The sequence below is a fragment of the Gigantopelta aegis genome, chromosome 13, assembly GCF_016097555.1.
Source record: "Gigantopelta aegis isolate Gae_Host chromosome 13, Gae_host_genome, whole genome shotgun sequence".
NCBI lineage: Eukaryota > Metazoa > Mollusca > Gastropoda > Neomphalida > Peltospiridae > Gigantopelta > Gigantopelta aegis.
Window position 1 is genome coordinate 40,774,511 of NC_054711.1, and position 18,539 is coordinate 40,793,049.

An 18,539-nucleotide genomic window follows, 5' to 3' on the forward strand; every position below is an offset into this window, starting at 1 on the left:
GCAGGCAATGGTGCTTTCGAGTTAGCTTGCATGCAGTTGCTCCAGTGAAGCCCGATAAATGCTCAGTTTAGCTTGCTAGCTGGTGGATAGTTGTGTTACCTTGTGTGATGGTTAACTATGCATTGAGCTACATACTAATCATTTCTTGTTTTAAACATGTATAGGTTCTGGTGGTGGTCTGCATGTGATGCTGCTTCCTAGATAGTATAAAATCTATTGCTGTAATTGCATTGTGTATATATATGTATGCTATTATTTAAAGTTTTCAGCAAACACATTGCAGTAATTGGACTGATCTGTGATTGACCATGATCCTTTTTCAAATTAGGCATACTAAATCGTTCAATGTTTCATTATGGGTGGGGAGTGAGAAGGCCATTAAAAACTTCCAGCTTCGATCTCGGATGATACTAATATATATCACCAATGCAGTACAATACTTCTCATAACCAGTTGATCATAAAACTGAATTTCCTTCTGGTTACCTACTTTCAGTTTATAACGTGGTCATTAACTGTTTTAAAATGTATAAAACCATTGGAGAGGATGGCTGTGATAGGTTACGGTCTCCTTTAAACAAGGTTAAATAAAATGAAAAACAATTACAGTTATCATTTCAGTTATCTGCTCATTGTATATTGGTTCCTATATTATATAAAATATTGAAGAATGATCATGGAACAGTCAAAACAACGGCTAAATTGTGTGGGTGGGTGGGTGTTTGTGCAAATATCTTACATTTTCCACATTTCTCATCACGTCTAAATTGTACGAAGTCAGGCTGAAGCTGTTAGGGTTACCTCTGATATATACTGGTGCATGGCGTCTAATGAAGTAGGACTTCAGTGCTCATTTGCAGGTTGTGCTTTGCTTACCGTAACAAGTATTCTATTAAATGTGCACACCTGCAGTATCATAATTATTTGACACATTTCTACCAATTCAGTTAGCACACAGCTACTAAATCCAGCTATATTATCCAGTTGATCACATACACATACACTGCCATTGCTGCTGTTTTTGATGGTGTCACTGGGTCTGCAATGTCTTGTCATTTCAGTGTTAAAATTTGACCTTGTAACTTGTATTATTCAGTAGCATAAAAGGAATACTGCATTGTGTTGCTTTTTAAAAGTCTTACACCAAAGAACCAAATTCAACCACTGCATTGTCTGAATAAAAAGTGGTGGATCGGGATGGCTATAAGGGGTGTTGGGAGGCCACCTTAAAACAAAATAAGTGCCTATTTTATTCCTATGATATACACATTGTCTTATTTTCCTGTATTATTATCTTTTTAATGGTTTTCTATTTCCATATTTAGTTTTTTGAGATGGCTTACTCGCTTGACCCCTGCAATATTCTCTATTCTGGGACATTAACTTTTATACAAAATTCCTATTTTCTTCCTATTTTGTGGGCAAAATTCCTATTTTAACCTTATTTTCAGGCAATAAAAATTCCTATTTTCTTCCTATTTTGTGGGCAAAATTCCTATTTTAACCCTATTTTCAGGCAATAAAAATTCCTATTTTAACCCTATTTTCAGGCAATAAAAATTCCTATTTTAACCCTATTTTCAGGCAATAAAAATTCCTCTTTTAACCCTATTTTCAGGCAGTAAAAATTCCTCTTTTAACCCTATTTTCAGGCAATAAAAATTCCTATTTTAACCCTATTTTCAGGCAGTAAAAATTCCTATTTTAACCCTATTTTCAGGCAATAAAAATTCCTATTTTAACCCTATTTTCAGGCAATAAAAATTCCTGTTTTAACCCTATTTTCAGGCAATAAAAATTCCTATTTTAACCCTATTTTTTTTACCCACCGCCTCACTTTATCTTTTAAAATATCAACTGTCACAAAAAACACCCTGAACAAAGTCCTTTATACGAGCCCGTAACCCTATAACCCTTCAAGTATTTCAGTAGGATCAGTTTCATTAGCAGATCAAATATCACAGGAGAATGGTGTCACAAGTGGGTTTCACTTTTCACCGCCATACTTGTCAATTGAAGTACTAAATCTTTCTCCTTTTTTCACATCTCTGAAGGGTGAGTTTTGTTTTTTACTTCTCTGTAATGGTCTGTTAGTTTGTTGTATGATATCGATGCATTAACAGTGCAACTACAAGTGCACTAACGCTTTAGTTTAACATTTTAGTTGAATTAAAGTCACTACATGTCAGAAGTGTGTTTCATTTCTCCATATACATGTATCTAAATTGAAGATTGGTTTTTCATTTCATCATATTATCTCCCTTTAAATTCTAGATTATGGTAGCCCCACTCCCACGGCTAGTGACATTCAATGTTGGGCTAGTAAATAACTACTATTGCTATGCCAGACAGGGCTTCTAGATTATGGTAGCCCCACTTCCATGGCTAGCGATATTCTATGTTGGGCTAGTAAATAACTACTATTGCCATGCCAGACAGGGCTTCTAGATTATGGTAGCCCCACTCCCATGGCTAGTGATATTCAATGTTGGGCTAGTAAATAACTACTATTGCCATGCCAGACAGGGCTTCTAGATTATGGTAGCCCCACTCCCATGGCTAGTGATATTTAGTTTTGGGCTAGTAAATATCTACTATTGCCATGCCAGACAGGGCTTCTAGATAATGGTAGCCCCACTCCCATGGCTAGTGATATTCTATGTTGGGCTAGTAAATAACTACTATTGCCATGCCAGACAGGGCTTCTAGATTATGGTAGCCCCACTCCCACGGCTAGTGATATTCTATGTTGGGCTAGTAAATAACTACTATTGCCATGCCAGACAGGGCTTCTAGATTATGGTAGCCCCACTCCCATGGCTAGTGATATTCTATGTTGGGCTAGTAAATAACTACTATTGCCATGCCAGACAGGGCTTCTAGATTATGGTAGCCCCACTCCCATGGCTAGTGATATTTAGTTTTGGGCTAGTAAATATCTACTATTGCCATGCCAGACAGGGCTTCTAGATAATGGTAGCCCCACTCCCATGGCTAGTGATATTCTATGTTGGGCTAGTAAATAACTACTATTGCTATGCCAGACAGGGCTTCTAGATTATGGTAGCCCCACTCCCACGGCTAGTGATATTCTATGTTGGGCTAGTAAATAACTACTATTGCCATGCCAGACAGGGCTTCTAGATTATGGTAGCCCCACTCCCATGGCTAGTGATATTCTATGTTGGGCTAGTAAATAACTACTATTGCCATGCCAGCCAGGGCTTCTAGATTATGGTAGCCCCACTCCCATAGCTAGTGATATTCAATGTTGGATTAGTAAATAACTACTATTGCCATGCCAGACAGGGCTTCTAGATTATGGTAGCCACCCTCCCATAGCTAGTGATATTCTATGTTGGGCTAGTAAATAACTACTATTGCCATGCCAGCCAGGGCTTCTAGATTATGGTAGCCCCACTCCCATGGCTAGTGATATTCTATGTTGGGATAGTAAATAACTACTATTGCCATGCGAGACAGGACTTCTAGATTATGGTAGCCCCACTCCCATGGCTAGTGATATTCTATGTTGGGCTAGTAAATAACTACTATTGCCATGCGAGACAGGACTTCTAGATTATGGTAGCCCCACTCCCATGGCTTGTGCTATTCAATGTTGGGCTAGTAAATAACTAATATCACCATTTCAGACAGGTCTTCTAGATTATGGTAGCCCCACTCCCATGGCTAGTGGTATTCAATGTTGGGCTAGTAAATAACTACTATTGCCATGCCAGCCAGGGCTTCTAGATTATGGTAGCCCCACTCCCACGGCTAGTGATATTCTATATTGGGCTAGTAAATAACTACTATTGCCATGCCAGACAGGGCTTCTAGATTATGGTATCCCCACTCCCACGGCTAGTGATATTCTATATTGGGCTAGTAAATAACTACTATTGCCATGCCCAACGGCTAGTGAATTTTATTTGGGTCAAATGTTGCCGTTAAGTCTATTTTGTAAATATGAATATCCTGCCCTCACCCCAACCCCCATTGTCAGTGTTTTTAAGCTCTTATCTCCCTCTTTAGGTAACATATTGCATTATTACTATTATTTAGTAAAATTGTATTAACTTAAAGTAAAGCTAGTGAATGTTTAATCTTGGCTAGTAAATTTTAAATATCACTGATCCCTTGGCTAGTGGATTTCATAGAAATTCTAGAAGTCCTGAGCTCAGTCGGTTAATTGAGTGCTCGCTTACGGTCCTTGTGTCGCAGGATCGAACCACTTCGGTGGATCCATTCAGCTGATTGTTTTTTTTTCTCATTCCAACCAGTGCACTACAACTGGTCAATGGACCAGTGCCGGGTTTATTGGGGGGGGGGGGGCAAAGGGGGAATTGCCCCGGGCCCAATTGCCAGAGGGGCCCCCCAGACTAAGGACTTCCTTTATAAAAAAAAGTTGTAATAATGATAAAATTAGTTCATTTGTTTTATTTGTCATGTAATTTAATTTCTGTGTTGAGGGTCTCCCGAACCTGAAGTGCCCCCCCCCCCCCAGGTCTAAATCCGGCCCTGTCAGCGGTCATAGTATGTGCTTTCCTGTCTGTGGGAAATTACATATAAAAGATCCCTTGCTTGCTGTGTCAGAATTACCAAATGTTTGACATCCAATAGCCGATGATTAATGATTCAGTGTCCTCTAATCATGTCTTTTTTTTAATAGTCAAGCAATAATTGTAGAGAAGTGTGATCTGGCTGAGTCGGTTGAATGTTCGCCTGAGGTACTTAATTAGTAGGATCAAAGCACCTCTTAGAAGGAATGAAATGTTTTATTTAACGACGCACTCAACACATTTTATTTATGGTTATATGGCGTCAGACATATGGTTAAGGACCACACAGATATTGAGAGAGGAAACCTGTGGTTGCCACTTCATGGGCTACTCTTTTCGATTAGCAGCAAGGGATCTTTTATATGCACCTTCCCACAGACAGGATAGTACATACCACAGCCTTTGTTTCACCAGTTGTGGAGCACTGGCTGGAACGAGAAATAGCCCAATGGGTCCACAGACGGGGATCGATCCTAGACCGACCGCGCATCAAGCGAATGCTTTACCACTGGGCTACGTCCCGCCCCCCATCCCTTAGACTACATATAAATGTTTGACATTCAATGGTACAGGGATCGATTCCTGTTAGTGGACCCATTGGGCTATTTCTCGTTGTGGCCAGTGTATCACAACTGGTATATCAAAGGCCATGGTATGTGGTATCCTGTCTGTGGGATGGTGCATAAAAAAGATCCCTTACTACTAATGGAACAAAATATAGCAGGTTTCCTCTCTAAGACTGTCAAAATTACCATATGTTTGACATCCAATAGCCGATGATTAATAAATCAATGTGCTCAAGTGTTGTCGTTAAACAAAACAAACCTTTTTAACAGTACAATTACACTGTACAGATGCGTTCTTTAAGTTCAAACATTTTTAACAGTACAATTACACTGTACAGATGCGTTCTTTAAGTTAAAACATTTTTAACAGTACAATTACACTGTACAGATGCGTTCTTTAAGTTAAAATTTTTAACAGTACAATTACACTGTACAGATGCGTTCTTTAAGTTAAAACATTTTTAACAGTACAATTACACTGTACAGATGCGTTCTTTAAGTTAAAACCTTTTTAACAGTACAATTACACTGTACAGATGCGTTCTTTAAGTTAAAACTGTTTTAACAGTACAATTACACTGTAGATGCGTTCTTTAAAACTGTTTTAACAGTACAATTACACTGTACAGATGCGTTCTTTAAGTTAAAACATTTTTAACAGTACAATTACACTGTACAGATGCGTTCTTTAAGTTAAAAATTTTTTAACAGTACAATTACACTGTACAGATGCGTTCTTTAAGTTAAAACATTTTTAACAGTACAATTACACTGTACACATGCGTTCTTTAAGTTAAAACTTTTTTAACAGTACAATTACACTGTACAAATGCGTTCTTTAAGTTAAAACTTTTTTACTTGATTTAAGGTCACCGTGTCAATTAAAAGTGGGTTATTCATTTCCCTGTTTCTGTAGGAGGTGCATCTCTTTATGACCCCTATCTCTCAAGCATTAATTGTAGCCATAGCAGCTCTTTGTTTGCTTGAAGTGACCTGGGCAATGGAGTTACCTCTTGTTAAACCTGTTACACCTGAAGTCAATAAATGTTAGACAGCTTTATGGTTCATTGAGGTTTTCTAGCAGCTAGTTTTAGTCCCCTGTCTGTTAATCCAGACAGGACTACACGTTTCATCTCTGATTTTTTTTGTCTGTCTGTCTGTTTTGTCTGTCTTGTCTGTCTGTCTGGGTGTCTGTCTGTCTGTCTGCCTGTCTGTGTGTCTGTCTTGTCTGTTTGTGTGTCTTGTCTGTCTGTCTTGTCTGTCTGTCTGTCTCTCTGTTTGTCTGTCTCTCTCTCTCTGTATTGTCTGTCTGGGTGTCTGTCTGTCTTGTCTGTCTCTCTGTATTGTCTGTCTGTGTTGTCTGTTTGTCTGTGTCTTGTCTGTTTGTCTGTCTGTCTTGTCTGTCTATCTGTCTGTCTGTCTTGTCTGTCTTGTCTGTCTTGTCTGTCTTGTCTGTCTGTCTGTCTGTCTGTCTGACTGTCTGTCTGTCTGTCTGTCTGTCTGTCTGTCTGTCTGTCTTGTCTGTTTGTCTGTCTGTCTGTCTTGCCTGTTTGTCTGTCTGTCTGTCTGTCTGTCTGACACATATAAGTACTGATACAGGTAAAGTTTCACTTACATAACTTGACTTTCATTTTTGACAGAGTTATTGGCCATTGAACTTAGGAGATATATTAATTTGTTTGAAACTCTTTTCTTTTTTTCGGAATGCCTCAAAATATTGAGCCTATGTTAAGTCCTGTCCGAGCATTTAAAAAAAATTCAATAATTCAGTCAATTAACATGCCATAAACATCTTAACTCCAGAACTTATGGGCCCAATTTACAAAGGCTGTTTTTGATTTACTACATGCATTCATGATTCTTAAAGTCCTGGGCCCGGTAACATAAAGCACTCATAACACTTACATCAGACGTACACCATGCATTATGTAAGTGTTACGAGTGCTTTGTTTTACCGGGCCCTGTAACACAAAACACTCGTAACACTTACATCAGACGTACACCATGCATTATGTAAGTGTTATGAGTCCTTTGTTTTACCGGGCCCCTGTAACACAAAGCACTCGTAACACTTACATCAGATGTACACCATGCATTATGTAAGTGTTATGAGTCCTTTGTTTTACTGGGCCCGGTAACACAAAGCACTCGTAACACTTACATCAGACGTACACCATGCATTATGTAAGTGTTACAAGTCCTTTGTTTTACCGGGCCCCGTAACATAAAGCACTCGTAACACTTACATCAGACGTACACCATGCATTATGTAAAGTGTAACACTTACACGAGTGCATTATGTTGTTTACGAGTCCTTTGTTTTACCGGGCCCTGTAACATAAAGCACTCGTAACACTTACATCAGACGTACACCATGCATTATGTAAGTGTTTACGAGTCCTTTGTTTTACCGGGCCCGGTAACACAAAGCACTCGTAACACTTACATCAGACGTACACCATGCATTATGTAAGTGTTACGAGTCCTTTGTTTTACCGGGCCCTGTAACACAAAGCACTCGTAACACTTACATCAGACGTACACCATGCATTATGTAAGTGTTACGAGTGCTTTGTTTTACCGGGCCCTGGGCCTCGTAACACTTACATCAGACGTACACCATGCATTATGTAAGTGTTACGAGTGCTTTGTTTTACCGGGCCCTGTAACATAAAGCACTCGTAACACTTACATCAGACGTACACCATGCATTATGTAAGTGTTACGAGTGCTTTGTTTTACCGGGCCCTGTAACATAAAGCACTCGTAACACTTACATCAGACGTACACCATGCATTATGTAAGTGTTACGAGTGCTTTGTTTTACTGGGCCCGGTAACATAAAGCACTCGTAACAGTGCATTATGTAAGTGTTTTACCGGGTCCCTGTAACACAAAGCACTCGTAACACTTACATCAGACGTACACCATGCATTATGTAAGTGTTACGAGTGCTTTGTTTTACTGGGCCCCTGTAACATAAAGCACTCGTAACACTTACATCAGACGTACACCATGCATTATGTAAGTGTTATGAGTCCTTTGTTTTACTGGGCCCGGTAACACAAAGCACTCGTAACACTTACATCAGACGTACACCATGCATTATGTAAGTGTTACGAGTGCTTTGTTTTACTGGGCCCAGTATTTAAGAAAAACAGGCATTATAAATTTAGACTTGTATGTTTTTGTATACATTTTTATTATTATTTTTAACTTTGCTAACGACACCACTAGAGCACATTGATTTATTAATCATCGGCTATTGGATGTCAAACATTTGGTAATTTTTGACATGTAGTCTTAGAGAGGAAACCTGCTACATTTTTTCATTAGTAGCAAGGGATCTTTTATATGAACCGTCCCACAGACAAGATGGCACATACCATGACCTTTGATATACTAGTCGTGGTGCATTGGGAAATAGCCCAGTGGGCCAACTGACGGAGATCGATCCTAGATGGGAAATAGCCCAGTGGGCCAACTGACGGAGATCGATCCTAGACGGGAAATAGCCCAACTGCACATCAGGCTATGTCCCAGCCCGTATATATTTTAGTATCAAAAATATTCTTCAATTAACAATTTTTCATTTTATTTGTTTCCAGCTTCTTGAAGGCCACCAAAAGGACCAGACCCACAGATACACGAACCCAAAAGGTCGTCTGCCTAACAACCTCGGAAACTACGAGATCCGCTCCGAGGAGGACGAAGTCGACTCTTCCAGTGACATCCTGCGGGACTTCGAGGAGCTTCGTGATTTCGTCCGACAGACCCAAACCCGTCGGTCTCCGGTCCCACGCGATGTCATCGTCGAGGAGACAGCGCTGAGCCCTATCTGCGAGGACCCGGTGGAGCGCGTCCACCTCGGCGACAAGGACGAACAGGTGGACGACTTCCACACACGCTGCTCCAGCTTCGACCGTGTGTACAGCTCCTCGCACACCTCACCGCCGCTCCCAGACTTCTCACAGTTCGACAACATCGACTTCACTTCACACGAGATCGACCCCGACCTGCTGTCGATGAATCTGGCATCAATCCCCGAGGAGACCGAGGAGGAGTTGGAGGATGATGCTGTGGTGGAGGGGGAGGAGGAGGAGGGAGGGGGCGAGAAGAGGTGGGGGGAGAACTGGGTGTTTAAAGGAGCGCTGTCACCGTATGATAACTGCGGGAAGCGGAGGATCGGGCATGACACGGACAAGCCTCTCTACATGATGGTGCCCAACCCAGAGGATAATTACGTGCCGAAAGTCGGAAACAGGCAAGGAGCTTGTTGTGTGTGTGTCTGTCTGTCTGTCTGTCTGTTAAAAACTTGAATTAATCTTTGGTCATCAGTTTATTTATGTTCTGATAATTACCTTTGTTTGATACCCAAATAGTCGATATTCTTTGTGCTAGTATTGTTGTTAAACATTCATTCATTCATTCATTCATTCAAACATTCATTCTCTGGGATGTCATTAAACATTCATTCATTCAATCATTCATTCAATCATTCATTCATTCATTCATTTATTTATTCATTTATTCAAACATTAATTCTCTGGGATGTCGTTAAACATTCATTCATTCAATCATTCATTCATTTATTTATTCATTCATTCTTCCATCTGGTCATCAGTGCATTAGTTTGTTCATTCATTCTCTGGGTTGTCATTAAACATTCATTCATTCATTCATTCATTTATTCAATCATTCATTCATTCATGTCAGTAATCAGTCCATTCATTCATTCATCCATTCATTCATTCATCCATTCATTCATCCATTCATTCATCCATTCATCCATCCATTCATCCATCCATCCATTCATCCACCCATCCATCCATCCATTCATCCATCCATCCATCCATCCATCCATCCATCCATCCATCCATCCATCCATGCATCCATCCATCCATGCATCCATCCATCCATCCATCCATCCATCCATCCATCCATCCATCCATGCATCCATCCATCCATCCATGGTCGTTCCAGCCAGTACACCATGACTGGCATATCAAATGCCGTGGTATGTACTATCATGTCTGTGGGATGGTGCATATAAAAGATCCCTTGCTGCTAATCGAAAAAAGTAGCCCATGAAGTGGCGACAGCGGGTTTCCTCTCTCAATACTTGCATGGTCCATATGTCTGACGTCATATAGCCGTAAATAAAATGTGTTGAGTGCATCGTTAAATAAAACATTCCTTTCTTTCTTTCTCTTTCAGAGATGCTGACCAGCTTTCTGACCTGTCTGACACCGAGACCAAGAGCACAGACGACCTCAGCGATGACGAAAACACATTCTACGCGAAAACCTCGGAGGAGCTGGCACGCATTTCTCGCAAACACTCGTCTTCTGTGCAGTCCGACTCGGACCTCGAAGCAGATCGATCCAGCAGCTCGACATACAAGCGGCGCGTCGAGTCAATTCTGCAGAAGTCCAGCGAGACCGGGAGAGAGTCAGAGACGGTTAAACTGGTAGAGACACTGATACAGGCGGAGAATGATGATCCCAGGTTCGTGGTTCTGCCGGAAAGTAGCACGGTAGTGGAGGGAGAACCACTGAAGTTGTCCTGTACAGTGGCTGGAACACCCCCCATTGGTAAGGGTTTTATTAGTACAGAGTTAAGTAGCACAGTAGTAGGGGGAGTGGAGAACCACTGAAGTTGTCCTGTACAGTGGCTGGAACACCCCCCATTGGTAAGGGTTTTATTAGTACAGAGTTAAGTAGCACGGTAGCAGGGGGGGGAGGGAGAACCACTGAAGCTGTCCTGTACAGTGGCTGGAACACCCCCCATTGGTAAGGGTTTTATTAGTACAGAGTTAAGTAGCACGGTAGCAGGGGGGGGAGGGAGAACCACTGAAGTTGTCCTGTACAGTGGCTGGAACACCCCCCATTTGTAAGGGTTTTATTAGTACAGAGTTAAATAGCATGGTAGGGGGTGGGGGAGAACCACTGAAGTTGTCCTGTACAGTGGCTGGAACACCCCCCATTGATAAGGGTTTTATTAGTACAGAGTTAAGTAGCATGGTAGTGGAGGGAGAACCATTGAAGTTGTCCTGTACAGTGGCTGAAACACCCCCCATTGGTAAGGGTTTTATTAGTACAGAGTTAAATAGCATGGTAGGGGGTGGGGAGAACCACAGAAGTTGTCCTGTACAGTGGCTGGAACACCCCCCATTGGTAAGGGTTTTATTAGTACAGAGTTAAGTAGCACGGTAGTGGGGGGAGTGGAGAACCACTGAAGTTGTCCTGTACAGTGGTTGGAACACCCCCCATTGGTAAGGGTTTTATTAGTACAGAGTTAAGTAGCACAGTAGCAGGGGGGGGGGGGGAGGGATAACCACTGAAGTTGTCCTGTACAGTGGCTGGAACACCCCCCATTGGTAAGGGTTTTATTAGTACAGAGTTAAATAGCATGGTAGGGGGTGGGGGAGAACCACTGAAGTTGTCCTGTACAGTGGCTGGAACACCCCCCATTGGTAAGGGTTTTATTAGTACAGAGTTAAGTAGCACGGTAGTGGAGGGAGAACCATTGAAGTTGTCCTGTACAGTGGCTGGAACACCCCCCATTGGTAAGGGTTTTGTTAGTACAGAGTTAAGTAGCATGGTAGTGGGGGGAGAACCACTGAAGCTGTCCTGTATATAAATTATTATATCACAAGACACGAGGAGGGTATTCTTTTTATCATCCATTATCATTCTTTTTATCATCCATTATCATTCTTTTCATTTGTGACAGTTGTAAACAATGTCAGTAATGTGGGGTGAATGTCAGCGGTAGACTTGTTAACTAGCAGGACGGCAGTGGCGTGACGTCACTAATGGTAGGTTTAGCGCTGAAACAAACACAGTGACGTAACAAAACATTGTCTTGTGATTAAAATTTGACCAATCAAGATTGTAAGAAGCGATATCTCCTGCAGAGAATATCGCAGGAGATATCGCAAATTATAGTGCTAGCGATATCTCCTACAAAAGCCTTTAATGGACGATAAAGTGATTTATTAATCGTTGTTTCGCCTTTATGTTTCCGACTGCACCAGCAGTGGCAAGAGCATCAATATTTACTTTAAGGATTTAACGTTGAAGTTTTTTCACATTCAGATCACTTTCTCACCAACTGTTAATTCCTAGATCATTGAAACTTGGTTTATAGTTCACCTACTATATGAAAGTTCATTACAGTGCACCACAAAACATTTATTGTAGGTGACAGGCATTTAACATTTCTACAGGATTCTTGTATAATTCCTGTATCATTAATTATGGTTTTATGACCCTTGAACTTAGAAGATACAAACGTTTGTTGGGCCCAGTAGTGGACGTATACTGTAGGGTGTATACTACCAAATCAAATCCCATAGACGACAATAGTAACATATGTGGCTAAAACTCCTACCTGCAACGTATCAACCGACATAAACGCCACGGATATAAATACTACCACCCCTTACACTTAAAATGAATCAGAAAAAAATGGGGGTCAAGCTGCTCGTTTCTGAGATAACGGGTAGTGTCTATGACTATCCTAGTTTCGCACAAAATTCGAGTACTTTTTTTTACAGGTACCCCATACATGTTTCAAGCACAAGGCTACTTGACACATTGGTACTAGATGAAATAAAATTGCCATTTTTTTTTACCCAGATGAAACTATTATTTTTTACAACCAACACACTCACATTTATAACCAATCACAGGACTTGTGGTGTTCACTTCTCTATCAAAAGTTCGGTGCACTTCGCACTTTGACCCAGCCGGAAGTTATTTGGTTTAGTACTACCTGTAGATCTTGAAATTAATGCGATCATAATATTAACAGGAAAAATGTGAGTTTGTGTTATTCGCATTAATGATGTGATGCATTTATTTCTATGTTTTGTCTGTCCGACATTATTAAAAAACAAACCCCAAAAAGAAAGATTATAATTCTAATATATTTATAAAACACAACTGGAAAACAATTCCTCATCGTCGAGACACACTAATTGCCTTATAGTCCAGCAAGATACCAGCCACAGGTGACGATTGCAGTCTTTTTACCACCCTGCCAAAAGCCGACACGATTCATTTCTTTGTTTTTATTGTTCAAGTTCACTGTAACGTTGTCTGCATACCACTTTGTGAATTGTTCTTTCGTTATGACTTTGAAATCGCCATTCAAAGATAAGGAAGATACAGTTGTAATGGTTCATATATGCTAATGTTTAGCCAGATTTATGTAAATTATTGCACAAATATGCTTTGAGTTGATCTCACCAAAAACCCCAAATACTATGGACTCTAAACAGGTTAATTGATGTGTGTACACAGACATGTTAGTAAGTTGATCTCATTGAAGAGACCTTTAACTCGGATTTAACCGAAAAGTACACAGGTGTATGTTGTTAGAAAAGTAATATTTCAAAGGGAGGCCACTCACATTAATTTCATGTGTCGCATTTTAGTCTGCCAACCGAAACTCGCATTCATTTAGGGACGCGTTAAAGGCATACTGTCATGGATTTAAGGACCTTATTTCTCTAAAAATGGATAATAAATAAAAATTACATTAATTGTTGAAAACCAAATCTAGCTATCACATCACCTTAAATGAACCATAATGGAATTATATCCATGTCAACCCTCTTGGCAATTTTAGTTTTTGAATTATGGACCATTGCCATAATTCAATTATTTTTACAAAATGTCATTAATAAATGGAGTATGGTGGTTATGAAGATGGTTGAATAAAGTACATTTAGGGACAAATCAAATTATTTTTGTTCAGGTAATACTTTGTTAGACCATTAAATAGGTCAGTGGTCTGTGACAATATGCCTTTAATTTCAGGATCTACAGTATTGCTGTAGCAGAACTCTCAGAATACTTGTTGTCTAAATAATTTAATTTTATTGTTTTCTTTCTCTCTGTGTTTAGATGTATTTTGGTATTACGAGGACAAGGACGTGATACAGCTGGAGGATTCCGAAGATTTCGACGTTCAGAACGAGGCCGATCGACACAGCATTACATTGTTCAACCTCACCACCACTCAGTCTGGACAGTACATGTGCATTGCTCTCAGCGAACTCGGCAAATGTACCAAATATTTCACTGTCACCGTTACAAGTAAGAGTGCCTTAGATTACTACAATATTTATGCAATTGACAGAGAGTTTGGGATATGGATTTTTAATAGGGCTTCTAGATTGTGGTAGCCCCACTCCCATGGCTAGTGATATTCAGTGTTGGGCTAGTAAATAACTACTATTGCCATGCCCGACAGGGCTTCTAGATTATGGTATCCCCACTCCCATGGCTAGTGATATTCAGTGTTGGGCTAGTAAATAACTACTATTGCCATGCCCGACAGGGCTTCTAGATTGTGGTAGCCCCACTCCCATGGCTAGTGATATTCAGTGTTGGGATAGTAAGTAACTACTATTGTCATGCCCGACAGGGCTTCTAGATTGTGGTAGCCCCACTCCCATGGCTAGTGATATTCAGTGTTGGGCTAGTAAATAACTACTATTGCCATGCCCGACAGGGCTTCTAGATTGTGGTAGCCCCACTCCCATGGCTAGTGATATTCAGTGTTGGGCTAGTAAATAACTACTATTGCCATGCCAGACAGGGCTTCTAGATTATGGTAGCCCCACTCCCATGGCTAGTGATATTCAGTGTTGGGCTAGTAAATAACTACTATTGCCATGCCCGACATGGCTTCTAGATTATGGTAGCCCCACTCCCATGGCTAGTGATATTCAGTGTTGGGCTAGTAAATAACTACTATTGCCATGCCCGATAGGGCTTCTAGATTATGGTAGCCCCACTCCCATGGCTAGTGATATTCAGTGTTGGGCTAGTAAATAACTACTATTGCCATGCCCGACAGGGCTTCTAGATTATGGTAGCCCCACTCCCATGGCTAGTGATATTCAGTGTTGGGCTAGTAAATAACTACTATTGCCATGGCAGACAGGGCTTCTAGATTATGGTAGCCCCACTCCCATGGCTAGTGATATTCAGTGTTGGGCTAGTAAATAACTACTATTGCCATGCCAGACAGGGCTTCTAGATTATGGTAGCCCCACTCCCATGGCTAGTGATATTCAATGTTGGGCTAGTAAATAACTACTATTGCCATGCCCGACAGGGCTTCTAGATTATGGTAGCCCCACTCCCATGGCTAGTGATATTCAGTGTTGGGCTAGTAAATAACTACTATTGCCATGCCAGACAGGGCTTCTAGATTATGGTAGCCCCACTCCCATGGCTAGTGATATTCATTGTTGGGCTAGTAAATAACTACTATTGCCATGCCAGACAGGGCTTCTAGATTATGGTAGCCCCACTCCCATGGCTAGTGATATTCAATGTTGGGCTAGTAAATAACTAATATTGCCATGCCAGACAGGGCTTCCAGATTATGGTAGCCCCACTCTCATGGCTAGTGATATTCAATGTTGGGCTAGTAAAAAATAAAATTGTAAAATGCTGCATTTATGTCTGTCTTGTAAATATGACTTTCCTGCCCCACCCACCTACTCAAATCGAAGGGTTTTTAAACTCTATCTCCCTCTTTAGGGGACCGGCCTCGGCGGCGTTGTGGTTAGGCCATCGATCTACAGGCTGGTAGGTACTGGGTTGGGATCCCAGTCGAGGCATGGGATTTTTAATCCAGATACCGACTCCAAACCCTGAGTGAGTGCTCCGCAAGGCTCAATGGGTAGGTGTAAACCACTTGCACCGACCAGTGATCCATAACTGGTTCAACAAAGGCCATGGTTTGTGCTATCCTGCCTGTGGGAAGCGTAAATTAAAGATCCCTTGCTGCCTGTCGTAAAAGAGTAGCCTATGTGGCGACAGCGGGTTTCCTCTAAAAACAGTGTCAGAATGACCATATGTTTGACGTTCAATAGCCGATGATAAGATAAAAAAATCAATGTGCTCTAGTGGCGTCGTTAAACAAAACAAACTTTACTTTACCCTCTTTAGGTGACATACATGTATCTGAGTGTATTTATTAAAGTAGGGCTAGTGAATTTTTAATCATGGCTAGTAACTTTTGTAAATCACTGATCCCATGGCTAGTGGATTTTTATAAAATTCTAGAAGCTCTGGGAGTTATAATGTTTTTTACAATGACAGGTTTCTATTTTCCACCATCGCTGTTACAGTGAAACCTTGTCTAAACCAGCTAGCCCCTCATTTAAATGGAATCCTGTCAAAACGGTCCACGTTTCATAGTCCCAAATTTTCTGAATTCGAAAATGTGACCCTCTAAACACCAAATGCCATCTAAATGGGATAAATATTTGGTCTCTGACTTGATCCGGTTTATACCGGTTTCACTGTATGTGTGATCCAGTTTATACCGATTTCCCTGTAATAGTAAGTTGACCGTAATTTACTACAATATTTATTTTCTTGATGGAGAGTGTGACAAATGGAATAATAATGTTTTTAAAATGGTGGGTTTCTATTTCTCACTATTACTGATATAAATAAAGCTACAATATTATAATGTTTTATATGTTTTTGAAAAAACCCACCTTGTATTTGGTAGCTGTAGCAAGCAAACGTTTTTAACAAGGCTTTCTTCTTGTTAAACATGAGATGGGGGTCACGTCAGTTCAGAACATGTGGCCATGACAGGCCTGTTTTGCAACCGATTACATTATAAAACCGTATCTATGTAGAAGCAGATGCGTAATTTCTTGCTTTATGAAAAAAAAAAAAGAAGCTTTTATTTGATTGTATGAAGTTAAACGAGTAATATGTATAATTTTAAAATTCTTTATTTAACTGCAGACAGTAAAATGGATGGTTTGTATATCTTGTTACACTAATTTTTTATTTAAAAATAAATAAAGTTCTCTTGATATACTACAGGGCCGTACCCTCTGGGGGGTGAGGTGGGGGGGCAGAGGGGGGTAGGGGGGGTGCAGTTGCCCCTCTGAGAATTTTACTTTTTTTTCTTTTTTTTACTCCAGAAAATAGCATACACATCTCCGGGTTTCATTTGTCTAGTGTTTCATTTGTTTATAAAAAGTAGTACCCCCCCCCCCACTCCCAACCCCACCCCCCAGGATTTTGATCAAGGTACGGCCCTGTACTACAAGTATGTATAATAGCTAGAAATATTGTGTTCAAAATTCAGTCTGTGTTGCTAGCAGTTAGTTTACAAATAGTTTGATATTAGCCGTAGAGTTTTTGGTTATGTTTTTCTGCATGGTTATAAAAGTCATTCTTAATTCACTGATTTACAAAATGTAAACTATTTCTATGTAATTCTTTGTTTCTTGTATTCCTTGACATTTATTAGATTGTTTAGTTAAAGGGACATTCCCAAGTTTGCTTCACTGTAAGATGTTTCCGACTAATAAAATATTTCTACGATTAAACTTACATATTAAATACATTTTCTTGTTTAGAATATCAGTGTCTGTATATTCAATGTGTTTCTGGTTGTCTTAATATTTATAAGAAGCCCAAACTGGATTTTTTCTTCAAATAATTTCGTACCTATGAAACAAAATATTTTAGGAAATAAAATGAAATTTAACCTTACGAATATTAGAATGATCAGAAACATGTTTAATATACAGCCAGTAATATTTTATGCAGAAAAATATATTTGATATGTAATTAAAATTTGTTGCTCTGTTAGTTGATAACATCTTAAATATTGCAGCAAACTCAGGAATGTTCCTTTAACTTGTTTATTTAAATGTTTTTCAATATATAGCTTGTTTACACTGCATCATTTTGGTGTGTAACTGTTTTGTATTGTGGTATGTTATTATTCATTTGTAGATAGGAGAAGATTGAAAAGGTTAAAGTTGAAGTTTGTTTTGTTTAACGACACCACTAGAGCACATTGATTTATTAATCATTGGCTATTGGATATTAAACATTTGGTAATTCTGACATATAGTCTGAAAGAGAAAACCCACTACTTTTTCCAATAATAGCAAGGAATCGTTTATATGATCTTCCCACAGACAGGATAGCATATACCATGACCTTTTATATACCAGTCATGGTGCATTGGCTTAAACAAGAAATAGCCCAATGGGCCCACTGACAGGGATCGATCCCAAGTATAGTCTTCATAGGAAACTTGCTAAATATTAATATTGACAGCAAGGACAAATTAGCAGACAGGCAGGCTGGCAGATAGACAGACAGATGGACAGAAAGACAGACAGATGGACAGAAAGACAGACAGATAGACAGACAGATGGACAGACAGATAGACAGACAGATGGACAGAAAGACAGACAGACGGAGACAAAACCTACAGACCCCTCAAAGAGAAATGTCACTACTTTTTTTTCCAATAATAGCAAGGGATCTTTTATATGAACCATCCCACAGACACGATAGCACATACCACAGCCTTTTATTGGCTCAAATGAGAAATAGCCC

At 40.1% G+C, this 18,539-nt stretch overlaps 1 protein-coding gene across 1 annotated transcript in view; it reads left to right on the forward strand.

Moving 5' to 3' along the window:
• The window catches only part of LOC121387313 (myopalladin-like), a 30,382-nt gene extending 16,041 nt beyond the window's left edge, over positions 1-14,341 (forward strand). Inside the window, exons 7-9 of the mRNA XM_041518336.1 lie at positions 8,736-9,391; positions 10,345-10,721; positions 14,043-14,341. Coding sequence (XP_041374270.1) covers positions 8,736-9,391; positions 10,345-10,721; positions 14,043-14,323 — 1,314 coding nt within the window. The 3' untranslated portion in view covers positions 14,324-14,341. The remainder of the gene's footprint in view (positions 1-8,735; positions 9,392-10,344; positions 10,722-14,042) is intronic.
• Positions 14,342-18,539: the final 4,198 nt, after the last annotated feature.